The sequence below is a fragment of the Numenius arquata genome, chromosome 8 (genome assembly GCF_964106895.1).
Source record: "Numenius arquata chromosome 8, bNumArq3.hap1.1, whole genome shotgun sequence".
In the NCBI taxonomy this organism is placed as follows: Eukaryota; Metazoa; Chordata; class Aves; order Charadriiformes; family Scolopacidae; genus Numenius; species Numenius arquata.
The window spans coordinates 49,970,723-49,988,043 of record NC_133583.1 but is presented as its reverse complement, the minus strand read 5'-3'; the positions used below and the strand labels follow the sequence as shown (position 1 = coordinate 49,988,043).

At 43.1% G+C, this 17,321-nt stretch overlaps 1 protein-coding gene across 1 annotated transcript in view; it reads right to left on the bottom strand.

Moving 5' to 3' along the window:
• The window catches only part of PTPRF (protein tyrosine phosphatase receptor type F), a 250,559-nt gene extending 233,593 nt beyond the window's left edge, over nucleotides 1-16,966 (bottom strand). The window contains exon 1 of the mRNA XM_074152846.1: nucleotides 16,882-16,966. Coding sequence (XP_074008947.1) covers nucleotides 16,882-16,966 — 85 coding nt within the window. The remainder of the gene's footprint in view (nucleotides 1-16,881) is intronic.
• Nucleotides 16,967-17,321: the final 355 nt, after the last annotated feature.

Below are 17,321 nucleotides of genomic sequence, written 5' to 3'. Positions count from 1 at the left end.
CCCAATAGAAGTATTCCTCTGGTTTCTGAGCTCCTTCAGCTGCTTTCAAACCTGTCCACAGGAATGGATGTCTCGGCGCTGCTGGCTCTGGCCCTGTCATCTCCTGGGAGAAAAAAAAAAATCCCACCCATGTATGGTCCTGGAACTTGAGTCCTTGTAAAAATGTTGTGTCTTGGGAGAAATTTTATTTGTTATTCACTATCCAAAAGAAGCAATTTCCTTTTCTAGTAACACATCCAGGTGCAGCAGACGCTAAAAAGGCAGCAGAATAAATTATTTTAAGCATGTCTGTATGCGTCCAGACTGACCTTCCAGTACACAGCCTAATGAAGATCAGAAACCATCAAGCATCCTGCTACAAATAACTTAAAACCTGGCATGTACGCTTAGTAAAATGTTCAAGTGACTTCAAAGCCCTCTATCAATACAGGAAAAAAAGGTGCATTAAAATTCTGAGCCCTCAAATCTATTAAGCATTTCCAAACACAGGAGGACGAGTACCAGGATTTGTTCAGCCGCCCTCACTGCATCGTTCTTGGGAAGAGAGAGTTAGCTCGGGCAGTCGGCACACAGCCGGTACAGGTGCCTTCCATCCCATTCCAAAATACATATTAAATTGTATTTTCTTTTATCACATTTGTAAAAACACTGTTTTAACTTGGTGCAAACCAACGTGTCACTGCTCTGAGGGCCACCAGATGGATCAGATCACATTTCTCCCAAGGGGTGCTACCACACTTTGTTCCTGGACACAGCAGAGCCGTGCAGCAGTACCAGCAGTGGTACGGACAACCCGCGTGAGCTTCATCTTCTGCACCATGGCCACCCATCGACCCGCGAAGGCAAAAGCCCCGTCTGAAGGCACTGGTGGTGGACGGAGCGGTTCAGCAAGGGCCATCCCGGGTGACAGAGCTCGGTGACAGGGAGCAGCGAACACACACGCAGGCTGGTAGATGGGATTCATTAATCAGGCTCCAACGGCTCCACTTCACTAGACGGGAGCTCTTTATAGACATCGCCTCATTTATTTATTTTTTAAATGCCTAGATTAGTTTAGTGTGAAGCTGTTGAGAGATATAATTTGTCTGAGCAGATGATCTATAGATCATTGAATGAACACTAACCGGGCGCTTGCAGCCCACAGAAGAAACCCCAACGTGCGCTCTCCCATGGCTGCAGCGCAGGAAAGAGAAATATTTTTTCCTAAAAATTAGCCCCACACACCATACCCGGCAGCACAGAGGTCAGCGAGCTGGTGCCTCTTCTAACACGCTCTGTGGGCAGAGGGGCAGCCTCTGCTTATGAAGAGCAGAGCCCAAAAATCAGAGGGAAATCAGCAAGTGATAACTAACCTGGCATGCAGCTGGGGATTCAACCTGGCATTTCTAACACAAACAGCTTTTTCTGCTGGCATCTGTGAATATATGCATATTTAAAAAAATAAATTATCTTTCATTCAGATTAGTTACTAGAATATCTCTTTCTTCGCTGAAGCAGATTTGTTCCTATGGTTGTATCTACTGCTATTCTGGGACTTGGTATTGTCTTCCCACTATTGCTGCAGAAAATGTTCAGCAGCTAATTGCACAGTCAAGTCCTTTCACATAATTTTCACTTTGACAAGAGTAATTAAAAAAGCTAAACAGCTCAAGAACCAATTGATTAGGTCTGCAGGCAAGGCTCTGTTTGGGCGATCCCGAGATGCACGTGCACAGAACAGCAAGCTTTCACAAAACCCCATTAGGAACATGTTCCTCAATGTTTATGATTTGATGTCAGATTCTTGCAAGATCTCTTTTTTTTCCCAATTCCTATCATACACTATATTCATATGTGTGCTGCACATATACCATGCTTGCAAGAACCAGGAAAATTAACATTATAGGACAAGTTAAAGAGTATGGTCTTTCCGTCTCCGATATTCGTACACCAAATAGTCTACATTTGCAAACACTTCAACACCTGCCATCATAGGAACAGAACTACACGAGGCTATTATGTCACTAAATTGGAAAGACTATGAATAATGACAAATCCTGAATTTTTGCCACTTTGTATACCTGCACCACAGAAAAGACATTTCTAAGAGTAACCCTGTCTGTAGACACACTCTCTGTGATACGGTGCTGAATCATCCATTTTGCTTGCCTTAAAATTGCTCCGAGTCCTCTGTACCAGGACTTTTAATATTATTGCTTTTCAAACTGCATAATTGAAGTTATAAAGTAAAGGGCTACAAAATTACTAGAGATGTACCAAAATAATGAGCTTATGAACAGTAATGAAATGGAAAGTCCTGGAAGCCTGAGGTTACACACAAACTTAGAGATGCTCCCTATATTTTTTTTTAATAAAGCTAATAATTCTACTCTAAAAAGAGAAGTTGAAAGGGTTTTCTTTAAACCACTTCCTTCTCAGTAAGTTTCGGTCAGTTACTGACTACACTTTTGAAAAACTGTCATGAAATCTGCAAGGTTTGAAGCTAATGGGAACTTGGAGCAACTGTAAATGAGAAACTCCCTCCATGCATAAAGGAGCCTGGTCAAACACTGGACATCTCCTAGTGTCATCTGACGAGCATGAAGGTGCTGGTGCTCTTCAAAGCCAACAGCTCTGGCCTCTCTGTGAGTACGGGGTATTAGGTACGGATTAGAGGACAAGCTCATGGCAGAGGTGACCAACAGACATGAATTAATCTTCGGATACAGCTGCAGCACCATCGGTAAGAGCTGGGCACGTGTCTACAGCTGCTTTCAGACAAGGGAAATCCAGTGCCAGCAGCACGGAGTCTCAGGTCCCGCTCTCTGCAGCGGCATCCCACACCACTGCTCCAGGAAGAACAGTAGCCCAAGGACCCAAAACCAGTTTCTTTGGTACAGAAAACCAAAGATTGCCTTAACGTAACTGCATAAGTTAAATGCCAAAGCTTTCAAGAAAAGTCAAAGACATAAAGAGAACTGTGCCTTTACGTAAGTAGATATGCTGAAAGAAGCCATAGGAAGGTTTCGCACATTCACAAATGTGATAATTTAGATGACAAATGTAACAAATTAAGCCCAACTTGTTAGCTAACAGAATATTTAATTATGTACTATGAATGATCACTTAAAGATTTGGGAATTTAACCAATTATTTTCAGAAGTCATGAAACCTTCCTGAGCACAAGGTTATTTTAACGTCTCAGCGCTGTCCCCCTGCACCTCCTTCCACCTTGCCTTGTTTATAGCTCTATTCAGTAATAGTTTTTACTTGTTTCCTTGATGTCTTAATTTCCTGCAATAATACATCTGCCATGAATAATTAAGCAATGCATTTGCTGCCCGCTGAAAGCTGAACAAGTGCTATAAATCAGTTCTGGGACCCTCTGCCAGCACAGACACAATCAATGATCTGCTAATGTTGGCGTTTCTTTTTGCAGGTGAGAGAAACAGAGCACAGAAACACCTGAGGAGCTGCTGGGGCATTTTGGGAGAGCACTTGCCTGCATCTTCTCTTAAGCAGCAAGACTCTGAAGCCTGTTCTAGCATTTTCCTGGTAAGCGACAGAAAAACTGATATGTACTATATTCTTCACATTTACTCATTTCTTACTTTCTCACATTCCCGGGTTGTTCTCTTTGATGTCTCTGCTCCCTAGGTAGTAGGAGAGTAGAAGAAGATGGCCTGAGTGTGCATCATTCCCTTCTCAGCACCAAAATGAAGGGCTGCCAGGGGTTCTTCGCTGTATTTCCACCCGTTTTCTCCCACTGCCAGTGGTTCAACACAAGACACAGGCTACAGAATGGTAGCAGAGTGCTGAAGGATCATCTGTAGTCAGACCCATTACACCCTCTGAAGGTTTATCTTGCTGATTCACATTCACCCTCAGACAGCTGGGCATGCTGCATTTCTCACTTTTTTGTATATGAAGACTGATGGAAGATAAGAATGAACTACAAAAACAACAGCGATAACACTTCCCTACAACACTCCACTCGCATGCATATCAGGGGAGAGGAACAATAAAACAACTTTCCATTACCAGAACAGCATCACCCTTTAATTGGAATGAGGTTTACAGTACAATCGCTTTAAAGAAAGCTCAGCTGCCAAGTCTGTGAGCCTCACCAGCTTGGCAGAGCAGGTACATTAGAAAACTAATCAAGCCCAGGTATCCAGCCAGGCCTAGGAAATGTCAGGGTGGCCATTAGGATTCCACATGTCTTAATTTGAGAATCTCCCCAATTCACTAGAAGGTGCAAAGCCTCAGAAAAAAAAAAAAAAAATTAAAGGTCAAAATGTAGAACAGTTCATCATTAAATTTCCCTACAAACATCCTCATGCAGAAACAAACCATGTAATGTTCCTGGGTTTAATTCTGTTGACAAAAGATTGTACATATTTTAGAAACGTAATGCTTAGCAGCTGTGCTGCCAGTCTGCAGAGTTTGCATATATAGCTGTGATATTACCATACTCTATTATTCATAACAGGCAACAGACTTCATTCTTGGTCTTGTGAAAAATAATTGCAGTTTGAAGCCAAAGTCTGACTTCAAAAAACACCCCAACCTAATGGCTAGAGTTTCCAGAATTCAGGAACTCATGTAATGGCCTGCATCTTGATTTAAATCAATTCATTAAAAAGACAAATTTCCTCTGATCTGTTTTTGAGAAAGCTTTCCAAGAAGTACAGGCTCTTATATGAAGCTCAGGAAAGGAAAAGCTTAGGTCGGTAAACAGCTTTTTCTTGTCCAAAACAAATACATAATGAATTAACCATAATCTTTTAGCACGAAGCATGAGGCACTCCCATCCCATACAGTCCTGGGACTCCATTCACCAGACAGAAGTCCATGTGTTGATGCATAGTTATTCATAGGAAGAATAATTACTGGAAGGAAAAAAAAAAAACCAAACCAGAACTTACACATCTTCCTTTCCACTCCTGTTGACATTAAAAGTTTTCTACACAAACACACATTTTCAATACATTTTTCCCTTTCACACACACAAATGGTCATTAAGACAGATTTTAGTCAGAAGGTCTTACACGACCCTCAAAGCATTTTTTGCTGCCAGAAGCTGTTTCGATGCATCCTCCAAAGGCTGCTGGTCAGAACTGCTCCACACAGCAAGGAGCATCGCTCCCCTGAGGTGGTCCAACAGGCAGACCCTCCAACGCGCTCCACTGCAGTATGCACTGCGTTATATGGTCCAGCGCAACCACATCAACTTCATTAATTGCCAGGCACTGCAGGACAGCAGAGAGGTTTGGTGCTGTGACAAGGACAGGCTCTTGTGCATCACAGCAGCAACCACCGTACATGCACCAAGACTCCCTGCCGTGGTGCAGCAAAGCTCCTGCAACCGTAAAGAGTTCACAGACCTCTGTACATACACACAGCTTGGTAAAGTCTCAGGGCAGACAACTACTCGCAGATAAAAAGAGACAAAACCAGAACTACCTGTTACAATTTGCAGAGCTGAATTAACCATATGGCTTCAGAAGTTGAACCACGCATACTAACAGGCAACTGAAAGACCTTTAGTCAGTGCCACAGATGCGGGCAAAAAGATAGCAAACCTATAAGGGCTCATGAGGAAACTACATATAGAGGATGTTTTTAAGTCTCATTTTCTTAATGGCATAGTCTCCCCATCAGCGCCTTTTAAGGAGAGGTAGAAAGTCAGAGAAGGGGACTGAGGAGGACTAAGGGCCTGGAAAACACTTTCACACAAAGTTACAAAATGAGATGGAAGAGAGTGATTGTCACTTGAGAGAAGAATGAAAAAGGACAAGATAAAAATACCAGAGTAACCTAGAGAAGACAGGCTGGGAGCCTGTACCTTCCTGATTCATAAACAAAGGTAAAGAAACATTCAATTTAAAAAATAACACCAGCAATTCAAAACCTACATGAGGGAACACTTTGTGTTTGTGTACGAGATTCCAGAAATTCCTCCGGAAATTCAATTCGGTACTCAACAATCCTTCATGTCAGCAAGCATTGCTCAGCGCCTGACCTGAACTTCCCAGATGCAGTTTAAGCACGTTATTTTGTCTCCTAGCACTGGATGGGGAGGACTGATTTCTCCTCAATTAGTCTTTCCATTCTGGCAGTGGGATGCTCAAGATGAGATGTCGTTTCATTGAAGGCCTTATCAATGTAAGCAGAGTAGAAAGGCTACCTAATGTGTCTTCAAGATGGTACTCCTCGTTTCTGCATATCACTGTGATGTCTGTCCCTCTCAAAACAGCATGGCATTGTTAACTCCTGTATGGTTTCTGATCCATTAGCACTGCAAGACCTTTTCTGTATAGCAGCTGTCTAGGCAGTTGTTGCTCATTCTGTATTTATGTAGCTGATTACTCCTATTTTCAAACATCCATCCACATTTCTCCTTATTGACATGCATCCTTTCAGACAGTTTCTCCAATCTGTAAAGATCATTTGGAATTCTAATGGTGTCCTCCAACATGCTTGCAGCTCTTCCCAGCTTGTTGTTGCCTGCAAATTTAATAAGCATGTTCTCTATTCTATCAGAGAGATCATTACTGCAAATGCTGAATGCTACCAAACTGCCAAATACCCACCCTATGAGCAGATGTTTCACAAGAAAAAGTCTCATGAGGGAGCACTGAAAGCTTTACTAAAGATAAATGACATCTACTGCTTCTCCATTCACAAAGCCTGTTATCCTGTCATGGAAAGGAAATTAGATTGATCTGACCTTGACAAATCTATGTTGGGCATTATTCCTTTGCCCATGTGGATATAACAATATTTAGAGTTGTTACAATTAATAATGCTCTACAGAAACAATAATTAATTTCCAGCTTCTTACAACAATTTCTAATTTTACGTAGGAAATTTGGGTGGGATGAGAAAAGGCAAGAGTATGGGATCTTTCTTTTTGCCCCCCCCCCCCCCCCCAAAATATGTAGCATTTGTTGGCCATGGCTGGAGGATTATTGGGGCTATTCTGGGATAAATGGACCTTGAGTTTGATGCAGTCCAGAAACAACCATAACACAAAATAATTCATAGTCTCTTCTGAAATTTGACATAAGCTGGAAAACACCATGTGGTATACTACATATTACTCTTTATATGGTAAGTGGAGTTTCTTAAATTCCTCAAAATTAAACAGGGAACTGTTCTCACACAACATACTACAGATTAAAGACAATGCCAGAAATTTTAGCTTAATTTGCCTCAAAAAAAAAATTGCTTTATCTGCAACAGAAGGCTGCGTGTCTAATTGAAAAGACGTTGAGCAGTGCATAGATGCTGACTGAACAATACATATTCACAGGGATTCTGTCTTAACGTGTAAAAAGCCCTCAAAAATCATACTCTGCTCCTAAAATAAAGGCACAGAACTCTGCAACCATAGGAAAAGAGGCATATCTTAACATTTCAGAAAAAAAAAAAAACTAGCTTAGGCAGTTAAATATGTTAAATGTTTTATGCATTTACTACAGCAGAATCAAGGTTCAACAGGCATCGTCAAGAAAGACAAGTCCTTGTGGCCTCCAGTACAACCACAGAGCAACTCCAACAAAGAAAATTCTTTATTTGCACAATTGCCTCAAGAAATAGACAAATGCACTAGAACACAAACTCCACGGTGTCGATGTGAATTAATTCTCTCTGCCCACGTTCCAGGCTGTGTGCTGTAGGATCTGGAGAACTGCCTCTGCTGTGCACCTCCAGGTCTTCGGAAGGCTGAGACGAGAGCAGCTCCGGCTACATTCACAGAATGAATATGCGGGCAATTTAGTTACACACAAGCTCAGACAGCATCCTTCACTCACATGCACTTGATGATTTAGCATGAAATCCCCTTTACGTTATTGAGCAGCTTATTTTTCTATGGGTCACTCCCTTCCACAAATCAAGTTCCATTTTCTCCTGACTGTTGACAAGCATCTGTAGTAATGTCAAACGTTTTCACAGACATTTTAGGCTTGAGACCTATGAATAAGGCCACAGTTTGTTTTACAGGGTACAAAAGTATTTTTCCACTCTCTTTGTTTTTAAGAGCATCCAAAGACAATTTTTGCAGAAAGATCCAAAAAACAAATGTCCAACTCATAAAATACAGCCCCCCTGACTTAAACTTTGGCTGAAGACCAAGCAGGGCACTTTTCAGCCATGAAACAAACTCATAAAAAGCTGAAAACAACAGGTTATAACTAAAGAACTTTGTGTAACCCTGAGAAACTGTGTGTAATGGAGCATTAAAAAGTATGTTGGAAGTCTATACACAGCATGTATAAATGACAAGTCAACAGCCAGGGCCATTACCTGTTATACCAAACAGGAGCAAAGGGAGCCTTTCCAGCTCTTGGACTACCCTCATCATCCTCTGGAGACCCACACTAAACTCTTTGTAGTCAGCACGCCAAGAATGAGAACACTGTGCCAGGACAAGACAATGCAGTCCTTTCCATGGGAATATGAAAGTATTTTCTCTGTTTTCCTCTTCGAATTTGACTGATTCCCCCTGCTAGCATATCCCCTCCCCTTCCCCATTTATTAAACGCCCTATAAATTCCAATGTGGTGAGTGGATGAGGTAAGTTCAATTCTTTAAGGTTGCATGCTGAAACTACTGAAAGCTTCTGTTTGATGCTAAATAGGATTAAAATACATAGTCGTCATCAAAAATTGAAACCCCTTCTGAAATCAACGTGTGGCAACTCTCACATTTACCTCAAAAGAGAGAACTGCGGTTTCAAGTTTGAAAACGAAGGAAGGGCCATCTCTGCCTTACACGTGGCCCCACAACGAAAGCAAGAGCTTGGCCACGTGCTCATGTCAACCCTCCACACAAGCCATCGACTGGGTTTGACAAGCAGTTGAAAACAAACCATCCTACCTGCCAGGCACAGTTGTGCTAATGCCAGGACTCTAAATGGTCACATAATGGAGTTTTTCAGGGGCAAAAAACCTACACAAATAAAGCTGCTGAATATTTCCTGGCCTCTTTAAAACCCCTTTTTCAAAATAATAGAAGTATCACAACAGCATTTGCACTAAAAGTTGAACTGAATTTGGCTAAAAATAAATCTAAAGAAAACATGTAGGTGTTCTGCACTCTGATATCTAAGTACAGAGGCTCAAGAGTCATCATCATCTCCTCCCTGCATGGCAATTAACAGGCAAGGGCTTTTATCACTCAACTTTGAGGTGAACCAACAAAGTCATACCATATAGACAGAGTTTACAATAACAATAATAAAAAAATACAAGAACAGCAGCAAAAACAAGCAAGAAGAATTCTCTGAGTGTGATCTTCCTTTTAAATTTGCAGTATTAATCAGTGCCAATAGTGGACCGATTATGGCCTTTTTTATGAGACCATGGTTGCTTTCAGAGAACCCAGTATCGGCTCAAGTAGAATAACCACACATAGCAGAGACAAACCAAGTCTAAACCTCTTCTTGACATCTTGACTTCATCCAGAGCACCAAATCAGAATGGTCACTCTTGGTGCCACAAGCCTCTGCTGGGAAATGGTGTCGTTTCCATTTCCTTTAGGTTTTGACCAGGTGTGCTACGTCTCCATCCAGTTCTACAAAATACATTCCTGGAAGTATTGTTAATGACTGGGAAAGAAATGGAAATAATGAGAAATAACATGCAATGAAAGGCCATCTGAAAAAGCACATCAGGACTACAAGTTCATTCCAGCCTGTATTACATGAGATGGAATATGTTCTGAAATTGTTTCTTTATAATACCATGTGAGAGAAAGCCCAAACGTAACCGACATTCAGGGCAAGGTCTAGCATTGCAGGCTACAATTCATATACAAATGAAAAGCCACGATCCACTATAAAACGTGCCTTGGTTTAAGTCAGTAATCATATGTCAGTAAAGTGTGTGAGGCAAAAGACATTTCTATGACTTAAAACTTTGACTAAGCACCCTACGGTGTTTTCACACCAACAAAATAAATGAGATTTGTGTTTGGCATAGACAAAGCACTGATTGTCACTAAATACAGCATTCAATTAAAAGTACACCACTGCTTTTCAGCTACCGATACATAAAGATAGACGTCTTACCACAGAAAAAGCATCCATGAACAGATGTTTTTTTTCTTCCCTTTTTAAAACCAAACATGTTCACCATCAAAAAAGATTGACTAACATTTTGAGCAAACAAATTTCATACTCTTGGTTGTTCACAAAAATGAGTTGATCATCTTACATTACAGTGTCATTCTGAAGCACCAATATAACGAACAGATAATCAAAGAAACAAAAAAAGCATCCCTATTACCACTTTATTGCTTTTCACAACTGCTCAGCTAAAACGCTGAAAGCTCCAGCAGACCTCATACTTTTCGCCCGTCTGACGTCAGTTCTACTACTAGCAAGCAGCAGCACGACAAACCATATTATTTTATCGGCTTCCTGGCACTCCTTTCCATCTGCAAAGAATGTTACCATCACTACTATAGGACGTTTTAAGTATCTCCTTAAAATACTCACAGCAGCCTCTGCAAATAGTCACAACTGATTAACATTTGGGAAAAAATGCAACTAACTTGCAACTAGATTTGGAAAGCAACGGGTAAGTTTTACCAAGATCGGCAGTCAGCTAACAGCGGCAAGGGAAGATCGCCTGTACAGAATTACTCGAGATGATTGAATGAGCTGGGATCCAGCAAAACACATTTTAATGTACTTAAGGGCAGATATTCACGAGCAAAAACCCCAGTCACACTAACGAAATAAGAGTTTGCATCCTGGGAATCAGAGGCCCAGAAAGGGATTCGGAGGTCATTGTGGAGGACTGCGTTCCCAGCTCAACGCTACGGGCAAAAGGCCCAAAGTGCCATTGAACCGTGCCAAGATGTGGCCACTTCTCTTCTTGGTCCTGGTCTCTTGACTTTAAAAAACCGTATTGAAAACTCTGGAAGATTAGTGAAGAACTCTAAAAACTATCTCGGATCAGAAAAAACCAAGACCAATCCATTGTTCTAGAACAAAAATGACAAACTTTCACTTTGTCCAACTCCTACACTCTAACTTGCTTCTCAGGGAGATTGCATTAAGTAGCAGGAGTCTCCAGCCTCGCTGACACAGTTTACAACATCCAGTGTCTGAACCCAAAAAATGCATAAACGAAGCTTGAAATAAATACAGATGTGTGGAAGTAATGATTACTTGTCATTTTTACAGATCACATAGGAGACGTGTAAATTCTCTACCATTTAGTTTTCAAATTGTGATTTGATAGCCTCCTAAAAGCTATGTGCTAGCTCATCCACAGCTGTTAAAAGTAGATGCAGAAATTACTAACTGAAATTATACAGCCTGTGCTATGCAGGTCAGAGTAGATGACTCCACTGATCTGATTTCTGGCCTTAAAATCCATGAATCTACACCAAAGATAAAACTTTAAGCAGGTAGTTTTACTGTTTTTCTATATCACCAAGCCAACAAGCACGCTGTCTCTCAAAGAACGTGTGTTAAATATATCAGCCCCTCAACGCTCGCTGCTGTGCCGCATAACTTACATGGACACTTAAACACAGGAACTCCCTTGTGAAGGCAAGAGAGTAACTCTGGCTACGCAGCTGAGTCTGAACGATGCCAAAGGCAAGCGAGACTGCTTAGCCCTGCAGAGCAGCAGCGAGTGGGTTAAACACAGAACCAGGGGGCAAAAGTCAGAGCCTACACAGCGGTCGTCATGCAAACCAGTGGCCCCAGGATCTCCCTGAAGACTGAGAGCGTTCTCAGAGCTGCCCAAGAGCAAAACCCAGAGTGAGCTTGTCTGAAGTTACTACACCACCCCCCTGGCTCAGGAGCCACCACTTGCTGAAGGCCAAACAACGACACGAGGATGGGATCCCTATATATTTATGCTGTCCTTACATCCTCCATAGGTCTTTGTACCGACCACTGCTGGCTAAGGGATTTGGGGCTAGGCGGACCTCTGACCTAGCAGCTGATGCTGACTGATGAATGATGTTAGCTTTAACAATAAATAAAACAAGACAAATGACAGTGCTGTGACCTGTTGTAGGTAGCTACCCAAACAAATTCACATGACTCCCAAAAGTGCTGGAGCTAAAAGGGGCAGGGCTATAAATGCAGAGAAAGATCTGTCGTCTACTCAATACATGGTATTTGCTCTCACAGAATCCCTCCTCCTCAATGTCTACAATATTCAGTTACAAGCTGGCAGTATTTAGATATTTTAAGGAAAAGTGCAGAATCCATTTATACCTAAATATATATGACACATAAGGACACCAAAAATCAAGCTGCTCAATAACTGTGGTTAATATTTCAACCTGTCCCTTAACGATGCAACCCCAATGCCTCAGGTACAGGGGTTTTCTGGGGTTTTCCTAACCAATATTTTACATGTTCTTTTCAACGATGGAATTTGTCAATCTAGTCAAGATAGAATTGCAGAAAATTAGTATTTACCTGTGCTGCAATACCTGGATCTGATCATACCAACTACCCATAATCACCACGTGCAGTGTTTGGGGACAGGCATCCAAACAAAGCAACCAGGAAGGAGAAAGAGATGCAAGGCAGCAGTGGAGCAGCTTCTGGTCCAGCTTCTGGGACGGGACCCTGCTGCCCAGCTCCGCAAAGCGGCTGTTTTCCAGAGCTGCCCAGCAGCAAGTCCGTCCCGCAGGGTGGCCCGGGAGCTGCTGTGTTTGGAACTGGGCTGTTGCTGAGGCATCATTCGGGTTACGAAGCAAACAAGGTAGAGCTGAATTGGGGAGTCAAAACCTGCCATGCTACTCCCCGGTCCCACGAATGCAGAACAGTAAAGGCAGAGCTGGGGCACAAGGGGAACCAAGCGCGGTAACAAACACTCCGGTGCTCTGTCCAAAACCTCCAGACGGCACTTCAGGTGCAATGCAAAATCCCTGGCAAAACTGAGCTCACCTGGAGCTGCCTGTCTAGAAAGCCCATCGCTACTCTTCCTTTGCCCAACCTTCCCTAGTGTCAACGTCTTACCTTCCCATTTTCTTTTTTAACATGTCTGTGTCTCCGCAATCCAATTAGCATCCAAAAAACATGGTAGATTGAAAAAAAAAAAATTAAAAATCTGTATGACATACATAGCTTTATATCCAAAAGGTATCTTTTACAAGGGGCACTTAGGGTCCTTGCTCACCAGAGGTGGCGAGAGGCAAAGACCTGCCTTCTCCGGCCCCAGCTCACTACCACAAGCTTCCCCCAACCCCCTCAAGCAAAAACCAAGTTTGCTCTATCTTTGGAAATCAAAAGGTGCAAATTGTTTGTTTACCACGCATCACTTCGCAGGTAGTTGGTCTAATACTGCTTTAGTTCTTTCCTTCTACAAGGTCACTTTTGAAGTGGTTTTCTTCCTTAAGCCCTTTGAAATTCTGTGCAAGACAAACCAAGATATATTTTGGGTAGAAAAGACTTTGGATGGGTCACTTAGTCTCTTCCTTTGGCTCATGGAAGCTGTGCCCAGGACTTCAAAAACAAAGCCTAATTTTTAAAAAACCAAGCCAAACACGAAACATATTGCTGATGATTTCTGATGACAGTATTGATTTTTTTCCTGTTTTCTCTGCATTTTGTTTTCAGGAGGGATTTTTGTTGTTGTTTTTTATTTTATTAGAGTAAATGACATATTTCCAAAAGCTGGAAAAGAGCATCTTTTAGCTGACAATTGAACTGAACATTAAATGAAATCTGCAAAGCCATTTTTTCCATGCACAATCAAAAGCTGACAGACAGGGAAGCACAGAGTGCATAAAAAAAAAAAAACCCCAACACAAGCAAGCTGAGGGAGAAAGTGTAAAACAGCCATCCTGAATCGGCTCCGAGCTGCTCTAATGGAATTAGGGTCACCCTGACAGAAACACAGTCAGATCACAGAGAAAATTTAATAATTTCTTACTGCAGTCTGTAAAAGCTGGAGAGGATTTGAAAATGCTTTCTGCCAAATGAGCACTTCTGTATCCACCGTTCACGCGCCCGTGGCCCTTCCCGCTCACCTTCTCCTCCCGCATCCCACCAGAGCGGCTGGGAAACCACCGCTCCTGTCCTGCTGGCAGGGAGGCACCCAGAGAGCCCCTCTTTTTCTGACACACTGCCACGCATTTAACCTCTGGATGCCCCTTCAATTCCTCAGCGCTGACGTTATTCACAGCTCCTGTGAACTCAATTCCAGGAGAAGCATCGTGGTGCGCACCCGGTGCTAATTCCGCTCAGCGGTACATATTCAATCTGTTTTATCTCAGGCGTTAACGTCTAGCTATCTGCCAGCTGCCTAATTGTCAGGAAGCTACAGCAGCGATGCTCAAATGTGTTGCGACAACAGCAGCTCCAAAGCACAGGCGGGGAAGGTAGGGAAGCCCCGATTGTGGGTGCTCCCCCAGCACCTGGCCACGAGCCCCGTGGCCGCCTGCTGCCAGGGATGCGGCACAGCCCATCACAGCCCTCCTTCCCTGCCCTCCCATCCTCACCGTTCCTACAAAAAGTGATTTTGGGGACTGACTCCATGCATTCAAACACAGGGAGAACCCTGCTTCCGTTACCACGTTTCGTTTAATTAGGAAAATGTAGAAAATGCTTTGCAGATACAGAGCCTCTCCATCCCTTCACTGTCTCCACACAGCGCTGCCACGGGGAAAAGGAAGAACCACAGTGAAATCCCAAGAACAGCCATATTATATCAGGAATCCAGCCAAATAAACTGCCTTTGGGCCAACAGGATGCTTAGGGGACCACAAAAATTGAAGAGGGTGCATATGGGGGGTTGCTCCTTTCACGGCATCCCTTCTCTAGCTCCAATGTGCATATATTATCATACCTTCCCCTTGCCCTTCACTTCTCTCCTGAACCAGGGCTTCCCAATGCAACACTCACTACCGTACCTTGCCCTTCTGCATCACTGAGGGCAGGACGTGAAATATGCAGGGTTTGGGGATGATTGTTTCTTCCCTGCAGAGGCACAGAGCAGGCCTTTTCACACAGCTCGCTACTGCCCAGAGTCGGTGGCAAGATTCAGTGGGGTTAGGTAATAGAAAAGCTGTAAGTTGTTAAAATACACAGAGCAACACTTCCCATCCGAGGAAGCCCCTCGGTTAATCCGTGGTGGCTGTGGCAGTTAAAAGGTCGCTGTCCTCCAGATCTGCTTCCCAGATTAGGAAAAAGTAATTCACAGTCAGTCTGCGCCAGAGAAAAAGGCGTACATACGGACACGCTTGCTTCTCAACACAGAAGCGTTGCACATCTGAGACACCAATATTTGGAGCTGGGCCTGTGAAACACAGCCAGTTTTGTTAAATTTAAGCACGTGGAAGTATTCCACAAATTTAGCAAGCCATGTCTACTGCAAGTTATCCTTGGGCCAAGAACTGTTCTAGGACATCTCAAGCTCCACCAGCTTCTGCACACCTGATGGAGTGATGCCCCCCTCTCCTTTGCAGGGACCAGGATAAAGATAATGAACCTCGGAGGATTTTTATACACCTTAAAACATTAAACATATACTTCTCTGTGTCAGACTCCAAAATGGGCTACAACATGTAGACAAAGTGATCTGAATAAGCATCTTCCAGCAGCACCAGCAGCCAGGGAAGAAAGCTGAGGAAGAAAACAGCTGCTGCCCCCAGTTTAACTGGGCAGCTCACACTCATAGAGACTACACACTAATCTGCTGCCTGTGCAAGTCATCCCTAGTGACAACAAAAACAGTGAACTTGTATCTTCCTTCGCATCCCTCCCCTTCACTCTCCTCTCCAGCTTCTCTAAATTTACTCCTTCCCCTTCAATCAAGGACATTTAGGACCCCCAATCCGCTTCCTCCACTCAGCCAGGCTCCTACCAACATGAATCAAGATCTCCTTCAACTTTCACAAAACTACAACTTAATTATAAGCCTGGTGACTAAAGCTGGAGTGAGAAGCAGATGGTTGGTGGCAGCTCAGGAGGTGCATCACGGTCACCTCTCTGCTCTGACTCAAGCATCCCAGGAGCCCTGGGTGCTTTCAAAGGCACGGAGCAGTCACAGCTGCCAGAGTCTACAACAAACGTGCAAACATTTGGACAATCTCTGAAAAATGGGTTACTGGTAAAAAAAGGGGAAAGGGACCACACAAATACCTGGGGATAACCGAGCAAATACATGCAAGTGAGTTATGAAAAATAATACTGTGCAAAGAATCCAGGTTTCCTATGCTCCGCATAGCTCATTTGATGGGAAATTCCTACTTTAAGGTATGTTCAGTAGGCCACCAAGTTTCTCCTCTTGCGTGTCCACAAGGGTGTTTCACACACAAGCTTTCTCCTTGGCCTGGATGGGGCTGACCAAAGCCCGTCACAGCAGCACTGTGAGGCTGTCAGGGGAACAGGCATGGACAGAATACAGCTTAAAGCACGACCACGCGGAAACGTGCTGAAATACAGGTGTAGGAGAGCTACACCAGAAGGTAAGAACTTGCACCCTTTCCCCAGCAGCTCTCAGACACCTGCTGACTCAGGAGAGATGTCTCAGAACTACACAAATTACACGAGCTGGTAAAAGAACAAGGAAAATAAAGTAACAGGGATTACTGTGACCCCAATATTTCTCTCTTCCTCCGCCCCCAATGTTCTTTACTCATCTGTACATGTTAAAAATCAAACTGTCAGGTTTTGATCTTGCAGCTGCTACAGAAATTCTTCCTGCACTTGAATAGATTTTGTCAGCCTTTTTAGTTGTACTTTTGCCCCTTCACACACATACTGTTTATCTGCATTGCACACATTGGAAAATAAGAGATTTGGGAGGGGTTATCCCAGTCCTCGGTGTTTCTAGTACAAACCAAGAAGGTTTAATATTTGTTGAGAGAAATTCTGCAAGGTATTCAAGCTTCCAAAAATGGAATGTTACTTACTGTCTGCTCCTGCTAAAGGCAGCATCAAGCAGCAGAGGATGGCTGCTGGCACAGTGAGTACTGGGACGCAGAAGTTAGGCACCATATTCCAAAGTAGAGCAAGTCCTCTTCAGTCTGAGGCAAGTGGTCAGTACATCCAGTGTTACAGACACAGACTTACTCCTGCAAACCAAGAGATGAAAAGAAAAATGAGCAAATATGACACACAGATTAAGTGCTGGTAAACCAAACTACAGTGTAAAGACATAATTACAGACTCTTTTAAAGTGAAATTTAACAATCTTTCCTGCTTGAGCAGCATAGCTCCACATTGATGCCCCCAAATCCAATCAGCTCTTTTCAAGGGTCATGAGGCATAAATGCACGCCCATCTCCAAGTTTATCTTCATGTCCAGTTTCTATTATGGGCTATTAATACATCCTTTAGCTGTTATTTACAA